Source organism: Salvia hispanica, chromosome 3, assembly GCF_029641045.1.
Source record: "Salvia hispanica isolate PSC_SH4W2 chromosome 3, Shi_PSC_v1, whole genome shotgun sequence".
In the NCBI taxonomy this organism is placed as follows: Eukaryota; Viridiplantae; Streptophyta; class Magnoliopsida; order Lamiales; family Lamiaceae; genus Salvia; species Salvia hispanica.
The window spans coordinates 38,932,394-38,955,423 of record NC_142694.1 but is presented as its reverse complement, the minus strand read 5'-3'; the positions used below and the strand labels follow the sequence as shown (position 1 = coordinate 38,955,423).

At 37.8% G+C, this 23,030-nt stretch overlaps 2 protein-coding genes and 1 pseudogene across 3 annotated transcripts; 2 read left to right on the top strand and 1 right to left on the bottom strand.

Annotated features, from left to right (window-relative positions):
• Positions 1-22: 22 nt before the first annotated feature.
• On the top strand, positions 23-6,826 carry LOC125200067 (putative inactive receptor kinase At4g23740; annotated as a pseudogene). The gene is made up of 10 exons (XR_016137445.1): positions 23-485; positions 619-1,193; positions 2,895-3,662; positions 4,137-4,253; positions 4,368-4,442; positions 5,331-5,412; positions 5,505-5,577; positions 5,691-5,754; positions 5,839-6,131; positions 6,477-6,826. The product of XR_016137445.1 is annotated as a putative inactive receptor kinase At4g23740 (transcript).
• Positions 4,163-16,411, top strand: LOC148930730 (protein FAR1-RELATED SEQUENCE 5-like). The gene is made up of 8 exons (XM_089066591.1): positions 4,163-4,253; positions 4,368-4,442; positions 5,331-5,412; positions 5,505-5,577; positions 11,734-11,865; positions 14,111-14,826; positions 14,959-16,304; positions 16,365-16,411. Exons 1-8 carry the CDS (start codon positions 4,163-4,165, stop codon positions 16,409-16,411), a joined length of 2,562 nt encoding a protein of 853 aa, XP_088922717.1.
• An 842-nt stretch (positions 16,412-17,253) lies between these two features.
• LOC148930729 (uncharacterized) lies at positions 17,254-21,055 on the bottom strand. The gene is made up of 11 exons (XM_089066590.1): positions 21,028-21,055; positions 20,128-20,906; positions 19,309-20,012; positions 19,155-19,230; positions 18,937-19,077; positions 18,601-18,813; positions 18,384-18,535; positions 18,131-18,311; positions 17,926-18,048; positions 17,720-17,863; positions 17,254-17,622 (listed from the first exon to the last, which is right to left on the bottom strand). Exons 1-11 carry the CDS (start codon positions 21,053-21,055, stop codon positions 17,254-17,256), a joined length of 2,910 nt encoding a protein of 969 aa, XP_088922716.1.
• Between the last annotated feature and the right edge of the window lie 1,975 nt (positions 21,056-23,030).

Here is a 23,030-nt window from a genome sequence, read left to right as displayed (position 1 = left end):
TTAACCAATAACTCCTAAAATTCCGTGCCGGCTAAGCAATGTGTTATCTTAGCCGGACGGAGGAAGTAGTAATTTTGAAGGAAAGATTCGATTTGATCGGAAACACTGGAGCAGCCGGAGCTGGTGCGAAGAGCAAGTCGCCGGAGCTCCTCCCTGTCTCGAACAGAGCCGATCAATTTCTCCCATAAATCATATACCCTTGACATTTTGACTCAATCTTTACTCAAATTTATCAAACGCGTGATAGATTAAAATTGTCCATATCACTGCAATTCGAAGGTTGAGAGTTTCAGACTTTGACCGTTTGCATTATTATTTGATGTTTTTCATGGAAGGAGCACAAGTCAAAGATCGGTTTTTTCTTTATATTGGGACGAAATGGCCACTGCAATTCCGGCTGTATCCGCTGCTCATCCTTCCCCTTTCTCGCCGGCGAAATTCCTGTTGTCTTCTCTTCGCCTCGCCTCAATCTAGTGAAATTCAAGGTATGATGACGTCGAATCATTTCAAATTGAGTGTCTCGAAATTTCTGTTGTCTTCTATTCGTCTCGCCTCATCAACTGTTTTACTAGCTGAAGATTGTTGAATGGGTATTAATTTGCTTTAATTTTCAATTAGGGTTAACGAAAGAGGAAAAATTCCAGCTGAAGTCTTAGAAACAAATTAGGTTGAATCTGCTGATTACTGCAAGATTCAATTTAGGGAAAATGTCTGCAATCTATGATAACTGGGAGAGGCTGGTGGCTGCTGTTATAAAGAAGCAGCAGATATGGGAACTCTGCCATCAATCTTCCAGCACCCTCTCCGGGGCTTCGTATCTGTCTTCTTCCTTTGGCGATCTGAGCTTCGAAATTTCAATATTACTACATAATTGCCTCCGAAGCTGTTTCTGTTCTCACAGTTCTGCCCTGCTTTTGATGTCGAAAATTCAGCCTTGGCTTCTGTGAAGTTGCTTGGGACCGGAACCTTTGGAAGTGTGTATGTGGCTATGATGGATGGCGAGCCAAGGTTTGTGGTGAAGAGGCTCGAGTCAGAGGGTATTTCTGAACTGGAATTCAAGCGGAGCATGGAGATTCTTGGAAAAGTTAGGCATGAAAATGTGGTTGCGTTAAGAGCTTATTATTCTTCGGCGGATGAAAAGCTTATGCTGTATGATTATTACAGTAATGGAAGTGTGCATTCGCTATTACATGGTACATTAAACTCCATAGGTTCAGCTCAGATTTCCTTGTTCCTTATTCAATTGAACTTAAATTTGTGTTGTATTTGCGATATAGTTCTGATGCTGCATTGAGTGAGTTTATTCTAAGATAATTAGTGATTAGACTAAATAAATATGGATTCCCTCTAGATATTTGGATTGATGAATGAACCAAACCTCATCCTATTTCTGTGACTGGATAACTAATTTGGCAGTGTTGTCCTATTTAACCATACTGATATTGCATTGTAGTTTGTATTCTATTTAGTTTATTAGTTGTTTGTTATTAGTGGAGTCTTAGATATGGGGCTATCTTTTAGAGTTTTATTCAAGTTGGAGTCTTACGTAGAGTCTTATAAATGGGGCTTACTGATCCTTACATTTGAAGTGTACAAAGTAGTATAAGCGATTGCTGTGTGTAGCGCTCTCCCTCTTCGGAAGAGGTGTATTGTTAGTTATTCATTTTCTAGTTCAGTTTTATCAAGTTAACTCAGCTTGTTCTCTGTTCCTTGTGTATTTTTTTTTCCTGTGCCTCCTACTTTTTTATGTTGAAGTTTTATCTAGTTAGTTCTATTTGTTCTATGTTCCTTGTGTCTCGTATTTATCATGCCAAATGTGCGGTATGCTCCTCATGCCGACATCTTATCAAGTGCATTTGGTGATTTCGCTTTTCACTTCATATCATTTAGATGTTGATATAATGGAGCACTGACCAGAGCAATGTTCTTTTATATCTTATCATATTTCACAGGCCAGACGAAAAATGTAGACTGGGAAACTAGAGTAAAAATTGCCGTCGGTGCAGCTAGGGGCATTGCTGAAATACACAATGAATTTGGTGGGATGCTTGTCCATGGAAACATTAAGGCATCAAATATTTTTCTGAATCAACAACTATATGGTTGTGTATCATATTTCCTGTTTTCAAACATGGCGAAAACTAGACTGATATCCACTTCATCAGATGTGTATAGCTTTGGAATTCTACTACTTCAACTTCTAACTAGAAAGACTCCTGCGGCTGTTAACCTAGTCAAGCTGGTTAATTCAGTTAAAACTAAAGAGAGGGCTGCTAACGTTTTTGATCCTGATCTATTGAAGCATCCTTCCATTAGAGAACAGATGATTAAAATGCTGCAAATAGGAATTAGATGTGTGGCTAATTCAGCAAAAAAGAGACCTAAAATATCTGAAGTGGTGGAGATGTTGGCGGATATTGACATATCGAGCCGAGTGAGCCGGTCTTTGGACTCAATGAGTCAAGAAGGAAAACTTGTATTTCTTGAGGATGTTAATGTTGGTCCCGTGTTTGAGATCGAGTATTTATTGGAGGCTTCTGCAGAGGTGGTTGGGAAAGGATCATTCGGTACTAGTTACAAGACAATACTCGACAATGGAAGCATAGTTGTGGTGAAGAGATTTAAAGGTGTGAATCCAACATTCAAGGATTTTCAGAAGCATGTGGAGTTATTTGGAAGAATGAATCACATGAATATCGGTAGATTAAAGGCTTATTACTATGGAAGAGAAAATGCTTTTGTTGTATGATTATTACAGTCAAGGCTGCATATCTTCGCTACGTGGTACGTTGAATCTTGTTTTGTCCAAAAGTAAAATGTTATGTGGTAGTTATCTGCAGATTACAAGCAATGTTCAAGAATTGTTTTTGAATGTGTTTATGTTGATTTTGTAGGGATAAGAGGTGATGGTGTGATACCTTTAGACTGGGTGACCAGAGTCAAGATTGCTCTAGATGCAGCAAGAGGCATCGCTCATGTCCACGGACAAGATGAGATGCTCGTGCTCGGAAATATAAAATCCTCCAATATTTTCATCAACGACCAAAATCATACCACTGTGGCCTTTGATGCTGGATTGGCAAATCTGATAAGTCCCGAGAGGCTGCCACATGTACTAGATTTAGTCTACTGTGCCCCAGAAGTAGCAAGCTCGGGGGAAGTGTCACAGGCTTCTGATGTCTATAGCTTTGGAGTTGTGCTGCTTGAACTTTTTTACGGAGTCTCATCTCAAGTTTTTTCATTGCTGCCTGAGCTGGTTCGATCTGTTAATCATACCCATGACTGGCCTGCGGAACTGGTGGATGGCGCTTTTCTGAGGTACAGAGACAAGCAGGCGCTGGCACAAGCATTGCAGATGGCAGCGGGTTGTGTTGGCACAGTCGTGGAACATAGGCCTACGATATTTGAAGTTGTGAAGGTGTTGGAGGAAATTAATGGAGTCGATTGTTCATCTGTTCAATCAAGATTGGAATCCTTATTGGAGAATCTATTGCCCATGCTATCACCGTAATCTTTATCCGTTACGATTCTTGTATTGGTGAATCTGTTGCTCATGGTACAGAGTTGCCGGACATCAGGAACTCTGGATAGAAGAACGGTCATCGAGACTTTGGAAGAGAGCTGTAGGAGTTGATAAGAGAGTTTGATTCAAAGAAGAAAAGGTAGAATTCTATTAAGAGTAATGGTCTGTATATGTTTACAGTTATATTTTCAAGTATGTACAGTAGTACTTCCTCCATTCACAATAAGAGTCTTATTTGGTTTGAGCAGAATTATAAGAAATGGAAAGAGAAGTGAGTTGAATAAGTTAGTGGAATGTGTTTCTCAATTATATATATATATATATATATATATATATATAGGGTCCTGTTAGGTTGAGATTTTTGGGCCTAATTGAGAATTGAGATGCAATCTCAACCATTCATTCACAATCTTTGTGCGATGTCAACAATGTCTGGTTTATGTCAACAGGGGGGTATTTTTGTCATTTCTGTTCAAAAATGTTCCAGTTGTATTCAAAACACGCCGCTAAACTCTCGAACATTTCTCTGAGTTCTCTCCCAAATTTCTTCTACAATTCTGCATCTTCTCTCCCCTTCGTCGCAATTCATCTCCTAATCTTAGACTTCGTTCAGTTTTCTACATCAATTAATTTCCAAAAATGAGGATCGAAGAAGTAGTTGAAGCTGAAGCACCGATTGTAGCCAGAAAAAGGCATTCCAAATCGGCGGTCGTTGAAGCGAATTCTTCAGGTTAGAAATTGATTCAAATTTTAAGTATATTGCTTCGATTTTAGTGTATTAAAACAGATCTGGATTTGTTTTCTTCTGAATTCGATTTCTGCTGATTTTTTTGTTGTTGATTAGCGATGGTAGAATCGGAAGAGAGGGAAATCAACAAGGCTGCTGGAAAAAACGAAAGGGAACATGCATCTGCTTCCAGTTAAGGATTTGTTTAAATTTTTAATATTATTGACATTTCATATAATAGCTACTGACATAGTTATGATAATAGACTTGTGTTTTCTATAAACAGCATATACTTGTCATTGAGATGATATTGTATACTGTTGACATAGTGTATGCTTGTTTGGATTGCTGTTGACATTATAAACTTTAACAATTGATATAAAAGTAATAAGATAGTTATGTTTGCTTTAAACATGATATACTTGTTATTGACATAGTGTATACTTATTAGAATCGCTGTTGACATAGTCAAATTGACATAATAGTAACCAGATAATTGTGTTTGCTATATATGAGATATACTTGTTATTGACATTGATTTATTATGTACTTTATCTATTGACATAATTTTAAAAATATACACGCACTTGTTGTCGATAGGGTATACTTGTTATTGACATAGATTTATTGTGTACTTTATCTATTGACATAATCGTAGTAACATACATGCATTTGTTGTCAACAGGGTATACTTTTTATTGACATGATATCGTGTATAATTGATATTGATTTATTCTGTTTGATTTTAAAACAGAGAAAAGAAAAATATCAAAGCAAACTAGGAGTGTTATTGAGATTAGAAGTGTAGATCAAATAAAAAATTTGAAAAAATAAAAGAAAAGTATAGAGGAAATACGAATAAACAGCGAAGATGAAGAGATGCACAATTAGAATAAAGAACAGACTCACATAAAGAGGAATGACCTCCTTGTTAACAGAGTTCACCTTAAGGATAAGGCCACTGTTCGAGGCCTTCGCCCCGATGTCGTTTATGGAAAATTTCTCAGTATTATTCCTCACTTTTGATATTTTCTATGATATTATGTTCTTTTTTCTTGATTTTGTATTTTCATGTCACAGTTTTTAAGAGGCCATTTTGCACTGATTTTCTCAAGTTCTGCTTTGAACGCTTTGAGGTTACTCTGTGGTCTTCTGCAAGAGAGTAATTCTGATCTTCATTTATTTCTTTCTTTTCCATTCATGTTTAGTTATTTATGAAAAATGTTTTATGATTTTGAATGCATGATTGCTCAGGCATAACATAGAAGGTGTTTTAACCAATATTACTGATCGGAGTGCAAACAGAAACAAGTTGCTATTCATTTGGGTAAGTAATGCAATCACATACCAATTTGCATCACAAAAAATGATTATAACAATTTATTAAGTTTCCTCAATTACATGAACATGACCAAATGTATCTCTTCCGTGGGCTATTAGGCTAAATGTGGCGCAGGATGCTGCAAAAGGACTAGCATATCTTCATGAGGGCATGAAAATTCAAGTATAACTACTTTCTCTCTGTCGAAATTCGCCTCAACGTACCTCAGCAGCGTAACTTTATATAAAGAGATGGCTTTTCGTGTAGATTATATTCAGAGATTTCAAGTCTTCAAACATTATTTTGGATGAGCAGTGAAATGCTAAGCTCTCGGATTTTGGGTTGGCCAAATAAGGCCCTACTGATGGATTAAGTCATGTCTCTACTGCTAAGGGAGAGATCACCCAGACATTGGAGGAAGCGGATGAAATCAGGTGTTACTGTACAAGACAGAGGAGCGTCTTTCCTTCACCCCCTCGCAGTTGAGGCCTTACCGCGAGTGGGTCAACAAGAGGTGGGTTCTCCCTTTGGACCCCTCCTGCTCGTCGTATAAAGCTGATGTAAGCATCCTTTAAATGATACTTCTGTGAATTCGAATTGGTGATATGTGGCCTTGATGATTAATTGTTTGAACTTGTATAAGTTGTGAATATAAGTACTATTGTAGTCTATTTGTTGTATGCTCGGATGTCCCATTTTGCTTTGTTGACAACTATTGCTCAAGTTAGATATATATATATATATATATATATATATATATATATATATGATTTCATATTAGAAGTAAATAAGTATCTTAAACCAATGTTTTCTTAGTAACTGAATCAACCAGTTATTTGATATTTCTCAAATGTGAAATTTGAAATTGACTTATCTCTAGATGTTCTTGCCTTGTAACACAGCAGTTGTCACCTGAAGTGGAAGCAGTGATTGGACATGTCTTTAACTTAGGAGACCATGTTGAAGCCATGATTGATGGAGATGGTTTTTATGGTGCTTTGAAGTGGAAGCAGTGACTGAACATGTCTTTAACTCAGGAGACCATGTTGAAGCAATGATTGATGCAGATGGTTTTTATGGTGCTTGATTCCCTGCAATTGTTCTTATAAAAACAGAGGCTTATAACTACTATATGATTGAGTACAAAAATTTGATGATGGATTATAATTGTTGTTGACATGGCTTGTACGTGTAGTTGAAGAACAAACATCAATGATTTGAAAGTGTAGTTGACACGACTTATAATTGTTGTTGACCTGGCTTGTACGTGTAGTTGACATGACTTATAATTGTTGTTGGTATGGCTTGTACGTGTAGTTGACATGGTTTGAAAGTTTAGTTGACATGACTTATAATTATTGTTGACATGGCTTGTACGTGTAGTTGACATGGTTTGAAAGTGTGGTTGACATGACTTATAATTGTTGTTGACATGGCTTGTACGTGTAATTGACATGGTTTGACAGTTTAGTTGACATGAATTATAATTGTTGTTGACATGGCTTGTACGTGTAGTTGACATATTATGTACCGTAGTTGACACGATATGTACCGTAGTTGACATGACTTGTATTTGCAATTGACAATGATACAAGACTCTGAAAACTGGATAAATGCAAATAGGCACAGATTGAATGAATTACAAAACAAGTACAAGGAATGGTTTACCCGTAGAAGCAAGAAGTAAACAACTGCCTTATTCTGATTTGAACAAAAAATGGTTTGAATATTTGATCTTAACATGTTTTTTAGATGGATATGTAAAACAATTATCACATCTGATTTTTAAACCATGAAGTCTATAATAATATATCAACTGTCAATCAGTTCAAAAACTTGAATTGATATGTCAACAACTTGAATTGAGATGTCAACAGCTTGAATTGAATGTCAACAGCTCAAAAACAATCCTTGTAACTAAAAAAATATACAACTATTTTTTCTTATTTTTTTAATTTGACACAAGTTCTGACATCATTATCATACAATACATTTTAATAGTTGGCATAATTACATCTGTTTAATTGACATTATATGTGTGTAGTTGATATGAATTGTATATGTAGTTGACATTATATGTGTGCAGTTGACATGAATTGTATATGTAGTTGACATAGATTATATATGTAGTTAACCATTTTTTGTCATTTGAAAAGCCCTCAACCAATAATTCAAGATGAAAAGCATAGCCAGAAGTAAAATTTCCATAAGCAAAATGATTAATTACGTGCCTAAAGTGCAAAATTAAATAAGATCCATCAAATGTCAACAAGTCGTATTAAAATGTCAACAACTGAAAAATAACACTTGTTATTCACATATCAATAGCCAGAATATCAAATGTCAACAACTCGTATTAAAATGTGAACAACTAAAAAATAACACTTATAATTCACATATCAATAGCCAGAATATCAAATGTCAACAACGCAGTATTAAAATGTCAACAATTAAAAAATAACACTAATAATTCACATATCAATAGCCAGAATATCAAATGTCAACAACTTGTATTAAAATGTCAACAACTAAAAAGTAACACTTATAATTCATATATCAATAGCCAGAATATCAAATGTCAACAACTTATAGCAAAACAACAGTGTGTCAACAAGGATTTCCAAAATCCATAATCAAAATCTCAAAAACTATGTCTCAAAATATGCAGCACCAACACACCAGTACCAACATCTCAAACATAATTCTCAACCTCATCTCCTTACTCTCCGGAGCTCTAATTCCACAGATCTCCCTCTCACCTTCAGATCTCTCACCGAGAAGCTGGAGCGTCATCATTTTTCCTCAAACTGGAGCGTCAACTATATGTTCTTGCAGAGCTCTTCTAATTTACTTGATCTCAGCTTCTCGCTTTCACTCACCAACTGCAAAAATCGAACAACGTCAACAACAAATCTGCAAAAATTGAAACCAGTAAAGCAAGAGCTTCATCTACCTCTACTAATTTCGCGAGGAGCTGCGCCTTTTCCTTCTTATCATCGAAAGCCTCAACCGATTATTTATACTCTTTGTCCTATATGAAGAAAGAGATAAATCAATCTGGAAATCAGAGATAGAATAAGAAAAATCATCAAATCATCAAATCAAAACTTCTTCTGACAGTCGATCCCCAATATCTTCACATCTCACGTCACGATTTCAACCTTTTTGCAGATCGCGACAACTTCCTTCCTCATCAGAGTCACGGAATCGAGCTCCTAATCAGCCACAGATCGCCGACATAGCTCCGATTCCTTCTCTCATGATTTTCTTCGTGAATTCACGAACCTCATCAATTTTATCCCTATCCAAACACAAAAGACAACAAACTGTGCCAAAATTTCATTATTGCATTTTTACTCCAGCTGCGATCGATTATATCGGAGGAATTCGACAGTTCGTCTTTGCCCTTCCAAGCATAAGAATAACAAAACTGAGCAAAATTTTGTTCAGGATCACGTTTGTAACAACCAAAAACGTACTCTGTATAGAAGAAACAACACGCACAAATCTCACCGGAAAAAAATCATGTGTGAACGGCTTCAGCGAAAAGCTGATAAATGACAATTGATTCCAACCAAATATTCAATTAACTCCAACAAGTTATTATCTAAAAAATAAAACAACAGTATCTGAAGATTTTAAAACAAAAGCAACAGTGAAACATAATTCACCCGAGAAGAGCGACACTATATGAATGTGAGAGAGACGAAACAAGCTGAAACATATAATGTCAACTATCATATCTTAAGTGACAACATAGAGGGTTTCTAAAATCCAGAATCAAAATTTCAACACTACATCTCAAAATATGCAGCACCAACACACTAACACCAACATCTCAGATATCCTACCATGGACACTCAACCATATCCATAACCCCTTCCTCCACCAACAAACACCACAGCTGGGGGGGTGCATTTTGGATACAATTATTTTGTATGTAAACAGAATGTCAACAAAGAGTACAGCTACATAAAATATTTAACATGTAACATACATCATGTCAACAGAATTGCATTTGTCTTCAGCCAGAGGATGCATTTTGGATACAACTATTTTGTATGTAATCAGAATGTCAACAAAGAGTATAGTTACATAGAATATTTAACAACTAACATACATCAAGTCAACAAATTTGCATTCATGTCAACAGAGTATAATTCACCAACATAACACAAAAAAATCATGTTAATGAAAATCAAACAAAATTACCTCCACCATTCGTCGACGTCGACTCTGAATATGATGAAGAATCCATCAGATAACACTTACGTATTGATTATGAACTGAAATCGAAGCTAAAGATGAAAAAGCAAAAAAAAAAAAAACTGATTAGGAACAGATTTGACTGGGCATCGACAAATAAAACATAAAAACAGAATCAAAGTGGTAAAATCGACCGAAAAACTTCAAAATCAACACCGAAATCCGTCGAACTGGTCGTCTATTTTTGGAAAATTGATATGCTAAGGAATCGTCGAATCAGAGATAGTTGAAATCGTTGAAATCGTCTGAATTCTAATTTTTCAATCAATTGAATCATAAATCCTTGGAATAGATTCATCAGAGAACTCAAACAAATCGCAAATCTCACAGAAATCGCCGATGAAAGCTGAAGAGTCCTAAATTAAAACATGAAATGACTATTATACCCTTTCATAATAAATTAAGCTAAAAATATTTATTGTGTGGCAAAATCTGGACCACTCATTTAATAAAAATGAGTGGCTGATATTGCATCTCATTTCTCAATTAGCCTAAATAATCTTAATTGATCACAATCCTATATATATATATATAGGGGTGCATTATAATGATAACCCCAATTTGTGTGATAACCCTATAACTAAATCTCCACCACATATTTTTAAAATATGTGGTCTAGATTTAATCTAACAAAACTATCATTTTATCAAATAAAACTATCATTTTCGGATATATTAAGGGCAAAATTGTCATTTCGTTTTAAAATTTGGTAGGAAAGAAGGAAACTTGACTCAAACGTTCCATTCGATTTCTCACACACTCAAACCCTACATCAATTTCTCTCACAATCAAACCCTTTGAATCGCGTTTCAAAGCCTTCGAATCGAAGGAAAAATCATCCGATTCTGGAAAATGTCGAAGGAAAACGATCAAGCATCATCGAAGAAAGGTTGGATGAAGTTTATTACTTATTTCACTTTTAATTTTGCTCGATTTATCATTTTGCTGGAGATTTTCTCGATTTTTTTAGATTCTGTAGTTTTTTAGTGTAGATATTTCTTATATTTATACAATATCATTCATGCATAACAATATTGAGAACAATCTATATATTTAGATTTACATTTTGCTGTGTGTGCTGCTGGTGTGTGTTTTTCTGTGTTTGTGTGTGTGTTTTGCTGTGTGTGTGTTGCTATGTGTTTGGATGATCTGTTTAAATGTAGAAATTGTGCTTTTGCTTGATAAAATGATACTTTGGGTGCATAAAATGATAGTTTCTGAAAATGATAAAATGATATTTTGTGAATAGTGTTTTCTTCTACTTAAGTGACAAGTTATGCCCTCTCTGCTTTTTTGAACTTATTGAAAGTTAGAAAATGATAGTTTCAGAAGATAAAATGATAATTGCCCTTGATAAAATGATAGTTTCAGAAGATAAAATGATAGTTTCATGGGATAAAATGATAGTTTCAGATTATAAAATGATTAGTTGATAAAATGATAATTGCCCTTGATAAAATGATAGTTTGAGAAGATAAAATGATAGTTTCATGGGATAAAATGATAGTTTCAGATTATAAAATGATAGTTTCATGGGATAATATGATACTTTATGTTTGTGTGTGTGTGTGTCCTGAGGCTACTGCTGCTGTGTTTGTGTGTGTTGTTGTGTGTGTCTCTGTGTTTTTGTGTGTGTGTGTTGCTATGTGTTTAGATGATCTGTTTAAATGTAGAAATTGTGCTTTTGCTTGATAAAATGATACTTTGGGTGCATAAAATGATAGTTTCTGAAAATGATAAAATGATAATTTGTGAATACTTTGACTTTATATAATTACATAAAATGTTTAAAACACTGAAATCTTTTGTTTATTAGGTAAGAACATTCGTGATGTTGAATTCTTCTTTCTAGATTTTTCTGCTTCCTGAATATTTTGGTGCTTATTGCTTCCGCAGCCTTCGAAGAGTCCTGCGGCTCAAACGAGAAAGAAGTCCGCCACAAAGCGGAAGAAAACAGAAGCTGTTGTCGCTGACAGTGAACAACCAGCGCCTGCTGTTAATGGCGCCCAGGAAGATGCCGCCCAACAGGCATGAAGTGCGTAGATGGTGAAGCCAAGCGCGAGCATGATAGGATCTCTAACTGAAACTCAGCGCTTGTTTTAATTACCATACTTCAGCATAGATTCTGTTGGTAGACATTTACTTATGTAGGCTTTAAACATTATTTTGCCATTGTTTGTGGTTCAATTTGAACTAGATTAGACTTTTCATTTGTAGGTCTGTGCAATGTGAAGAGAACTCTTCTGTATTGTTCAATTGAAATTATTTTGGAAGCCCTCTTCAAAGATAGTTTGTCATAGAAGTTTCCTTGTAGATGTAAACCGTTGTAGAAACTTTGTTCCAAGGTTGCTCATTTTATCAGCCAAAAAGTATCATGTTATCAGCCAAAAGTATCATTTTATTAGTAAGAAGTATCATTTTACCAACTACTATGACTATCATTTTATCAGCTATGACTATCATTTTATCACCTATGACTATCATTTTATCAGCTATGACACGCCTGAAAAGTATCATTTTATCAGCCAAAAGTATCATTTTATCAGATATAACTATCATTTTATCAGCCAAAAGTATCATTTTATCAGCTATGACTATCATTTTATCAGCCAAAAGTATCATTTTATTACCTAGGACTATCATTTTATCAGCTATGACACGTCTGAAAAGTATCATTTTATCAGCTATGACTATCATTTTATCAGCCCAAAGTATCATTTTATCATAGTATCATTTTATCCGACAAAACTATCATGTTATGCAGTAAACCTAATATTTATAAGCCAAAAGTATCATTTTAACACATAATCGACAATACATAATATAATCAAATAAGAATTTCAGTACATCAGAAACATAAACCAATCGACAACTAATATTAATCTAAAATCAAATTCAATACATGAATATGAACACAATCAATAATGATTGTTACATTCGTTATTTGCTACAGATTCCATCGAAGCAAATTTTCACAGCAATTGAAGAGGTAATCAATGAAAATAAGAACGCAAAATTCAAAACATCTTCCCGATCACAATTATGCGAGAAATATGGAAACAAAATCTGGAGACTACGGAATAATGAACAAATCGAAGAAAATCTGGAGATGTTGAAATAAAATAGGCGAGAAATATGGAAGATGAAGATGAGAGAATCGATCTGTTAATTGTGAAGATGAAGCTGAAGATGAAGGTGAGAGAATTGAGTTCAAACAGAATGAAAGCGTGAATCACGCGTTTAGAGTAAAATTCAGAAATTAAATGAGGAAATTACATTTTTACCCCTCTGCGCCTTTTTTATGAAGTAAATCTAAGTTTGAATCTCAACCACAAGATTATCAAATATGTGTGGTCCAGATTTGGTTATAGAGTTATTATGTGATTTGGGGGTTATGATATGATCACATCTCTCTCTCTCTCTATATATATATATATAGGGATGTATTCATATCCTTCTTTGGTTTTATGTTCTATTCTCCTTTTTAATCTTGGCCATTCAATTTAAAGATCTTATGGCCCTAAATAATGTCACATATTATTAATTTAAATGCTTAAAATAATCGTGTAGGGTGTTTTAGGAAATCACATTAGAGTTAGTTATAGAAACTTGCTTGATTTTCTCTCCACAGTATATTGCGTCGGTTTTTTTCATGGAATTAGCAGAATCTTTCTTCTCTCTCCAAAAAAATATTTCTGTATCAATACATCACAGAGGCGTTAATCCGGAGGAAGTCGTGAATCTGAGTTCGTTCATCTTATTAGAAGAATAGAAAAACTTGCAGCCTTTGTGATTTTTCTTCTTATTCTCCAACAATGGAAGAAGGTAATTTAAGGACTTCATATTTTGATTATGAATCTGAGTTCGTTCATCTTCTTGATATTTTACGATTTTTGTGTTTATTCTGATGTCATTTTTGTTAATTATATAATCTCATGGGTTTTTTTATTAGTTGTCGTGTTTGACTGTATTGGACGAGTTTAATCTAATCCACTACGGTTTAGCAGTCATTGGTTTTGAGGGTGTATTATTTTGTTTAGTCGACCAGGTTCAGTTTTTTGAATAGGGTTTTGTTATTATCTCGGCCGCTGTGTGGTTTTATTCGACGTATGTAATGTACAAATATTAAAGTATAATGCATTCTTTCTTATATTTAATGTATGGTTCATATCATTTAATGAAACTAAATTCTAATACGCTTGTTGTTTTGATTTTATGTTCAGTGTTTGTTATACCTGAATGTTCTCCACAATTGAAGTCTGTGATTGGTTAGAAGTTCCAATCCCTAGATTTTGCGTTTGCGTTTTATGATGTGTATGCCCGCGCTGTTGGGTTTGATACGCGCAAACAAGGTATGAGGAAGGCGGCGGATGGTGTTACTACTTGGTATTATGTGGTATGCAATAGGGAGGGCTGCAAGAGGTCGAACGAGGAAGACGATGTTAATGCACGCTCTGGTTTTACTCTTAAACGCAGGCGGCTTTCCAAGCGGTGTGGTTGTAAAGCTTGTATATCCTTCAAGTACTTTTCCGAAGCAGGAATACCGGGATATATTATTCACGAGTTCAACGAGGTTCACAACCATTGTATGGTGGAGTCGGAGCATCAGCAGTTTATGACACTTAACCGGAAGTTGGATGACGTACATCACAAATTCATTCTTGACTGTTCCAAGGCTAATATAGGCCCCACCCTTACCTTTAAGGTGTTGAAGGAAATCCTCGGTGGGTTTGAACTTGTCGGTTGCAATCTTGGGGATATCAGGAACACATCTCGCGACATCAAAGCATTCGCACACGGTTGTGACGTGCAGATGGTGTTGGACGACATGGCGAAGAAGAAGGAGTTGTCGGATGCCTTCACATATCACTACGAAGTTAATGCTGCTAACCAGTTGGTTGCCCTTTTTTGGTGTGATGGTTTGATGAAGAGGAACTACCATATGTTTGGTGACATAGTGGCGTTTGACTCCACTTACAACACAAACAGGTATACATTATATTCTGATTTTGTTGTACTTTACTGAATGCATTATAAAGCAATACATTTGCATTAAACCTTTATCGTTATGCATTATTCAGAATTAATTATGCTAATGCTGCATACCTGTGTGCATCGCAGGTATTGCATGATCTTTACACCTTTCACGGGGAAGGACAATCATGGTAAACCCGTAACATTTGCTGCTGGATTGGTCTGCAACGAGAAAATAGGGGCCTTTGCCTGGTTGTTCAAACATTTCGTTGAATGCATGGGTGTAGCCCCCAAAATGATTGTGACCGATCAAGACTTGGGCATGAGATCAGCTATTCAAGAGGTTCTTGTAGGAACTCGACACCGATGGTGCATGTGGCATATAATGCACAAGTTGGCTTCCAAGGTTCCAGGCCGGTTGCTTAGGGACGAAGATTTCAAGAAGGAATTCAATGCATGCGTTTGGTCGGACTTGCTTGAATCCGACGAATTTGAAGAGGAGTGGAATGGAGTGATTGAGCGTTATGAGCTGGAAGACGTTGATTGGTTGAACACATTGTACGAGTATAGAAAGATGTGGATACCGGCCTACTTTAGAGATTTCTCACTCGGTTCGATGATTAGGACTACGTCCATATCAGAATCTGAAAACAGTTTCTACAAAAATTTTATGAAGCCCCGAGCGAACCTTGCCGAATTATACTTGTATTTCAACAATGCACTGGACTTTCAGCGGAATGCTAGAACAAAACTGGACTACAACGATGCTACTTCCGTGCCTATATTGGCTACTAAGTTGGGTTTCGAGAAATATGCTGCGACGATTTACACAGACAGTATGTTCAGGAAGATACAAGAAGAAATTGTTGATGGGAATGACAGATGCCGTGTGCTTGGTTTTTCATCAACAAATACGATTGACACCTACAAGCTTGGGGATAGCCGACGGAATTCGTATTCCGTGACACACGACAAGACTGACCAATCATACTCGTGCGACTGCAAATTGTTCGGTAGGCACGGCTATTTGTGTTGCCACATTTTTTTTCTATTCAGGAACAATGAAGTGTCAAAAATTTCAGAGATGTACTGCAACAGCCGATGGATGAAGACTCCCTTAGCCAAGGCCGTACATGGACTTGATGTCACCGTAGATACAAGGTCCACCGTTGAGGATAGGCAGACTGTTACAAATCAAGGAATATCGCTGTTCTACGGTTTTATTCGACGTTTTGAGATTAACATTGAAGTGCTTCGTGGTTTCGTAAGTGGTTTGGAAGAACTTGGTAATTCTCTTCAAGCTGGAACTCCTCCAACCTCGACGTTTGAAAAGAGGCGCATGATTGAAGAATTTTACGGAATGCCAAGGCCTGAAGTTGTAGAGGTCCATCCTCCGGATGTTGTAAAGACGAAGGGTCATGCAAGCAGCTCCGCGAGCCGACTGGTTTCAAAGAGAGAAAAGGCTTTAAAGGAGGCAACTAGGCCTCTTAGACGTTGTAAGGCGTGCGATGAGTTGAGCCATCACGACTCTAGAAACTGTCCAATGCTTAAAGAGATGGAGAAGGAGAAAGCGCTTAGTAAAGGCAAGAAGAAAGCTTGATGTGTTTTGTAACTAATAAAATACTTTTTCATCTCGGTTTTGTTCTTATTATTTGTAGCGCTGTGGTCAATTTTTGCGTAATAACTCTGTGGAGTTGCGATGTTTACTGTCCTTTATCGACTTACAACCTTGCATTAATAAGTATATTATATGCATCACTCCCTCTATTCATTCCATTAGTTGATTTTCTTGGTTTTGTGCATAAGCGCAGTTATAGGCTTGCATTATTAAAGATGTTCTATGCATCACTCCGTCGTTTTGTTCCAGTAGTCGAGTTCGTTGATAATGTGCATTATCGATAAATATCCGTGCATTAAATATGTATGTTCTATGCATCACTCGCTTTAGTTAATCCTTTACCCCATTACTTTGTTTGTGTGCATTATCGGTTTATATCCTTGCATTAAATCAATATATTTTATGCATCAATCCGTTTATTTAATCCATTAATCCATTACTTTGTACATGTGCGTTATCGTTTTTTAGACTTGCATTAAACACGCCATATTGCGCAGCACTCTCGTTTATTTATTCCATTACTTCATTAATCTGTTAATATGCATTATCGTTTTATAGCATTACATTAATAGCGCTATGTTGTGCATTACTCTCGGTTATTTCATCCATTGCGGATTAAGCAACTATTAGTCCTAAGTTTGTTAATGGATAAGTTAATCATATATCACTGCACTACATCACACACTAGTACCAAAATATGCATCAGTTATCAAAACAAGTGTATGGTTCAAAGCATGCGTCATTTGACGAAATCAAAATAAGTTATCCCAAACTAACTGTCTTAAACGTAACTTCAACATCGATCCTAATCAGTACTCTTGCAATCAATCCAGCCCAAACTTGTCATCCCACTTATCGAAATTGAACTTTGGCGGCTTCTCTTTCCAGAACTTGGCGGCATAAGAGACGTTTGTGTCACGCTCGGAATTGTGCGTAGAAGACAGCAGTGCGTTTGCTACCTTCATTCGGTAGATTTCCAGATTTTTTGTCCCGTTGCCGGTGAAACCGCACTGCCAATCTTTGTCCTTTCCGCCGAAATAAGTCTCCATGTGCCGCATGATGTACACCCCCGTCTCCACAGAGGGCTGGTTTCTCCTCCAAGTCAAAGCCACCACATGTGTCTTACATTTTCGGACCTCGGCTGCCTTCTGATTAGCCTTCAACTTCACCAGCGCTTCTGCGAAAAAATGTTTCTACAACAAATTCCCACAAAAAGAGGCGTTAGATACATAAATAATGCACAGTTATCCGAATGTAATGCAACTTAATGGAATACCCTCAAACACGCACCAGAAGGGAGGGTGTGTTCCCATATTTTGCCTTGAACGATTTGTGGGAGTCAGCCAATGTGTGGTCGATGATGTTCATGTTGCCATCCGGCAGATCAAAACAGACCACATACTGATGTGTAGAACCCCAAACCGGGAAGAAAAACTGTACACATGAAATTAGGTTAAAGTATGTACATCAGATGGGTTAAGCGTAATAGAATTTACCATGTCAAAGTTCTCCCATTTGAAGATTCCCGTTCCAAGTACATCATCGAACAACCGAGTCCAGAATGTCTCCCTCAACTGGTCCTCTGACCATTCAGCCGGGGTATCAATCACGGTGTGTCTCTACAGTGTAATGTGGTAAACAAGTTAATTATTTATAATTGCAATACTGAATAGCAACTAGGGGACAAGGTATTTCACTAACGCATGGTTTTGTCGAGAAGAAGACCCTAGCAACTGTTTCCGGAGCTTTGAGCTTCTCCATGTTATTCAAGTGGGCGCTCCAAGTGTCTACAATGGCTGGGCTCACGCGCTTGAACGGAGCCAGCGACGCGAATTCAAGCTGCATTGTCTTGATACAGTCGTCTACGTAGACAACCGTCTCCCTGCACAATAATAAAGTGTGCATAAGTTACCCATTTCACAGCAAATAGTCGAGCAAAACTATAAAAACTTACTTATTCACTTCCGCTGTGCTCAGTACCCAATAGTATAGCGACTTGTCTGGATAGTTTGGCTTCGCCGTTAGTGTAACCGCCCGGTTGTTGAATGGAGAACGGGCAGCCAGACTGGCTGTCTTGAAACGGGATGATGCCAGCTTCCCAGGATCCTGCAATAATAGGTGATACGGTTATTACAATTCAGCCGCAACCCCACATATTAAACACAACATACCTCATGTCCAGTCTGTTCAAAATCACCATCTGGAATGTCCAAGCCCGACAAAGCAACACCCTTTCCCTTTCCAGCAACAACCTTTGCAGCAACACCCTTCCCCTTTCCGGCACCCACCTTTACAGCACCCGCCTTTCCAGCCAGAACTTCAGGTTCGCTTGGTTTTTCCCCCACACCAATCTGAATACCCTTTTCAGTAGCTCGGCCAATTTTCTACATGGACAAAAGAAAGGTTCCATATAATGCATAAAAAGTACTGTATAATGCACGCAACCTGTCAAATAATGACCAACATAACAACTAGTTGTAATTCATAATATTTATTAAAGGAATTACTTTTGTATGGGCAGCCTGTTTTCCCTTCACCTCCTTATCAGATGGAATCTCACTGCGTTCCAGGTTTTGTGTTCCCTTCACCTTCTTTGTTTTGACTTTATCTCCGCTGCCTCCTTCACTTTCACCTCGAACCACAGCCGGCTGTACACAATGGACGCACAGTTAAGTATTTTGTAACGTGAGGAATGAGTACACACTAAATGAAGTAATGTCACTACCCCATGGCTGATTTCCGCACCACCTGCGGCTGTCCCAGATGCCGTTCCAGATCCACCAACCGAATTAGGCTTGTCTCTTGACAAAAGTAAATAATGCGTGAATTGTGATTTAATAAAGCAAAAACCTCTGTATACAATGCGTTCTAAACTTTACGAAAAAATAGCAACACCATCATGCTCACCTCCAACACCATCAGCTCCCATCTCCTCGGCATTAGTTTTTTCCGCTTCCTGGGAACAACCCTCTGCCCGTGGTTCTTTCTGAGTAGCAAAAGGGTCCGGACACTCAAATCCATCCAAGACGAACGATGGCCTATCAAATCCACTGCTTATTGTTTTCTTTTTGTCGTATGCCTGCATCATCTTCTCCATTTCAGCAATCCACTCGGGACTGTACTCTTCCTCGTCCTCCCTCGCTTGTGTTAATGTTGTCACGATTTCCTCATCTTCCACAGGTTTTTCATCTTCCATCCCTAACAACTTCAACCCAATCTGACTCCCCAATCGGAAGCACCCATCGTCAAGCAGTTCAATAGGTATCTGCTTAAAATCGTCGACCCACCTCGAAATGGCGTGTCCCATCAAAGAACTCGAAGCGACAAAACGATCTATGAGTCTCTTCGCCTTGTTCCTACTAGGGGTTCCACTAACTCCCCTTTCCATAGCGTCCACCCTCCTTGCTTCCTCGTCGGTAAGATACTGATGTTTGTCAATGCGGCCCTCTAACCTCCCAGTTCCGAACTGATCTAGCTCCGCATCTTCCCTTTGCTTGAGGGTCTCCGCTGTCCAACCCTTTATAGTGGGCCAGACACGCTCGACTCGCCTCCGTATGTGAACCACACGGTCCACGTACGCACACTGACACAAACACAATGCACAGTTAAGGCTATTATAATGCAACAGATTGGTTCATTAATGCAGCAAAAAGTAATGCATGTACTCTAACATATAATGCACTGCCACAATTACCTACCAAAAGAAAGTGGATTGGTCCGGTGAAGTATGCACTTTCACCCCTGGCCCAGCCCGGATATGTGACTTCCAGAACGGATAAGACGTATCCGCACCAATTCATGTCACTGATAGCCTCCACATCGTCGATAAAGTGTAGTATCTTTGGCTTGCAATTGCCGTCTGACGGAGTCTCCATCAAGGCATTCTCGAGTAAGAACATGAATAGACGCTTGAAGACCGGACCACCATCAGTTTCGTCCTTAATCATATTTGCAACATCTGTCGCGTTCAGCTTGTACCGAGACTTTTTACACCGCGCAGCAACCATATCGTTGAACTCGAAGTTTGATTGATATTCTTCTTTGCGTGCAATCTGAATCCTCCCTCTCGGGAAGCCCAATGTAAGGTGGACATCCTCCTCATCTAGTGTTAGGCGGTCGCCACCAGATAATGGAATCTCGCACCGAGCCAGATTTAATGACTTCAAAACCCGGTAAGCTAGGTAACCTGGGTACTCCCTGATGTTGAAATCTAGGACGGCGCCAAATCCCAGTTCGATCACGGCTTCCTTCTGCCGGGGAGTCAGATTTTGTATACATGATATGAACTCGGTTGGGTTCTGTCGACAATACAGGTGGTCGGCTTTCTTCCCCCTGGGTTTCTTTTTCTCTAAGTCTTCATTGCGTGAACTTGTTGCAGCCTCTTCCTCGGCTAACCTTTGCCGAAGTTTCTGAGCTAATGCTAGGGGAATAACATCGTCTACCGCTTGATCAAACTCAGTCCGACGGTGCTTGGAGCCTGTCCAGAACAGGTAAAACCATGGTTTAGAACAAATAACCTATGCGTTACAGTAAGTAATGCACGCCTTCTATTAACGAATGCACATAACTGAAGATGCAATGTACAAACCCAAACATACCAATCAAACACTTGGTAAAGGGATCCATCCAAGAACTTCATGCCAAACTCCCACAGAACAAAAATGCCAAATAACCTATGTGTTACAGTAAGTAATGCATGCCATCTATTAAACAATGCACAGATCTGAAGATGTAATGCACAAACACAAACATACCAATATATCCCTTGCTAAAGGGATGCATCCAACAAATTCATGCCAAACTCCCACAGAACAAAAATGCCAACTAATCAATGCGTTTAAGTAAGTAATGCACGCTATCTATTTACTAATGGACAGAACTTAAGTACGTAATGCACGCCATCTTTTTATCAATGCACAGAACTGAAGATATAATGCACAAACCCAAACATACCAATATATCACTTGCTAAAGGGATGCATCCAACGAATTCTTGCTAAACGCACACAGAACAAAAATGCCATATAATCTATGCGTTCAGGTAAGTAATGCACGCCATCTATTTAGCAATGGACAGAACTCAAGATGTAATGCACAAACACAAACATACCAACACATGACTTGCTAAAGTGATGCATCCAACATATTCATGCCAAACTCCCACAGAACAAAAATGAACAATAATCCACAAAAATGATGGAATGATGCATAACCTTCATTCTGTTCTGGCTGGCTTTTGTAAGGGCGTCGTCTTTTAGTCATTCTATATCTGCGCGACGAGAAGGAAAAAATCGGTGAGTTTTCAAACATAACTCAGTGCGGTTTCACCCAAAAAAATGACGACACGTGAACATATTGGCCGTAAAACAAGCATAAAGTAAATAGAATGCTCACAATACCAACGTCTCCAACAAAAAAAACAACATCTTTTGTGCATTACACCTATTGCAAAGTAAACCTATGCAAAACCCAGATCCAAAGCAGAGAAGTAATTGTTATATCAAGGATGAACAAAACCCTATCTCTACCAACCGCAATTCCAACTTTCCCAACAAAATCGAGCCAAAGAATTTTGTGCATTATTTTGATTATAAACTAAAAATCGATGTTTGAGAGTGTTTGTGACTTCAATCGATGTTTAGGAGTGTTTGTGCGTACCAAACAAAAAAACAGAACCATACCTCGACTTTTGCAGGAGATGATTCGACTATCGACGGAGAGCGCGTAGTGATTTCACGGCGAGAATCGTCCAATGACGTAGATTCCGCGGCGGGAATGGTCCACCAACGGAGAGTTTGCGGCGGGCAGCGTTGGTAGAACTTGATTTCGACGGACACAGCGGCGGCTAGGGTTTTGTGGAATTAGGGGAGAATATTTGTGAAGAGAGTCTTGATGGGATGGAGTGAGAGAGAGGGGAGTTGAGAGGTCGATGAAAATGCCGCGTAAAATTCGGACCTGCCATTTCGAAACTGATTATGTAGTATGTTATTTTACTCCTTTACCCTTTTAATGCACGAAAATGCACAAATAATGCAATACGGGATCAGATTGGCACTTTTAATCTAGTCCATCCATTCCATCAATCTAATGGTTGATATTAAGAAGAGGAAAGCCACTTAGGGTGTAATAGGACCTTAATGCTCCCCTATATATATATATATATATATATATATAGTTTGATAATAAAATATGAGGGAAATAAGTTGGTGGAAAGTGGGCCTACTTACCATTTATGGTAAAAGTGAAGGACTCTAATTGTGGGACGGACGAAAATGAAATAGGACTATTATTGTGGGACGGACGAAAATGACAAAATATGACTTTTATTGTGGGATGAGGGAGTATCTGTTACAATAGACTTCAATTGCCCTCACAACCGATATGAGACATTGAGTTTGTAACAATAGACTTCCCTTAAGGGCCAACGCCCTTGTTGGTCACTGGTTCTTTGCCATACTATTATTCTGAGTTCTTGTTGGTCATGTTGATTTTTTGCTAGGCCACCACTCCAAGTTCTTGTTAGTCATGGTGGATTTTTTGCCTGGTCACCACTCAGAGTTGGCTCAATCGTACTTGTTGTGATTATACAAAAAACTGCATAT

What these genes read in the sequence shown, in the direction of transcription:
- LOC148930730 (XM_089066591.1), top strand. Translation starts at nt 4,163, where the DNA reads ATGAGGATCGAAGAAGTAGTTGAAGCTGAAGCACCGATTGTAGCCAGA. An exon ending in GGAACATGCATCTGCTTCCA is followed by an intron (nt 4,443 to 5,330) that starts GTTAAGGATTTG and finishes TTCATGTCACAG; the next exon opens with TTTTTAAGAGGCCATTTTGC. An exon ending in TCCACTTACAACACAAACAG is followed by an intron (nt 14,827 to 14,958) that starts GTATACATTATA and finishes TGTGCATCGCAG; the next exon opens with GTATTGCATGATCTTTACAC.
- LOC148930729 (XM_089066590.1), bottom strand. Translation starts at nt 21,055, where the DNA reads ATGGATCCCTTTACCAAGTGTTTGATTG. An exon ending in CTTTACCAAGTGTTTGATTG is followed by an intron (nt 20,907 to 21,027) that starts GTATGTTTGGGT and finishes TGTTCTGGACAG; the next exon opens with GCTCCAAGCACCGTCGGACT. An exon ending in AGCACAGCGGAAGTGAATAA is followed by an intron (nt 18,312 to 18,383) that starts GTAAGTTTTTAT and finishes ATTATTGTGCAG; the next exon opens with GGAGACGGTTGTCTACGTAG.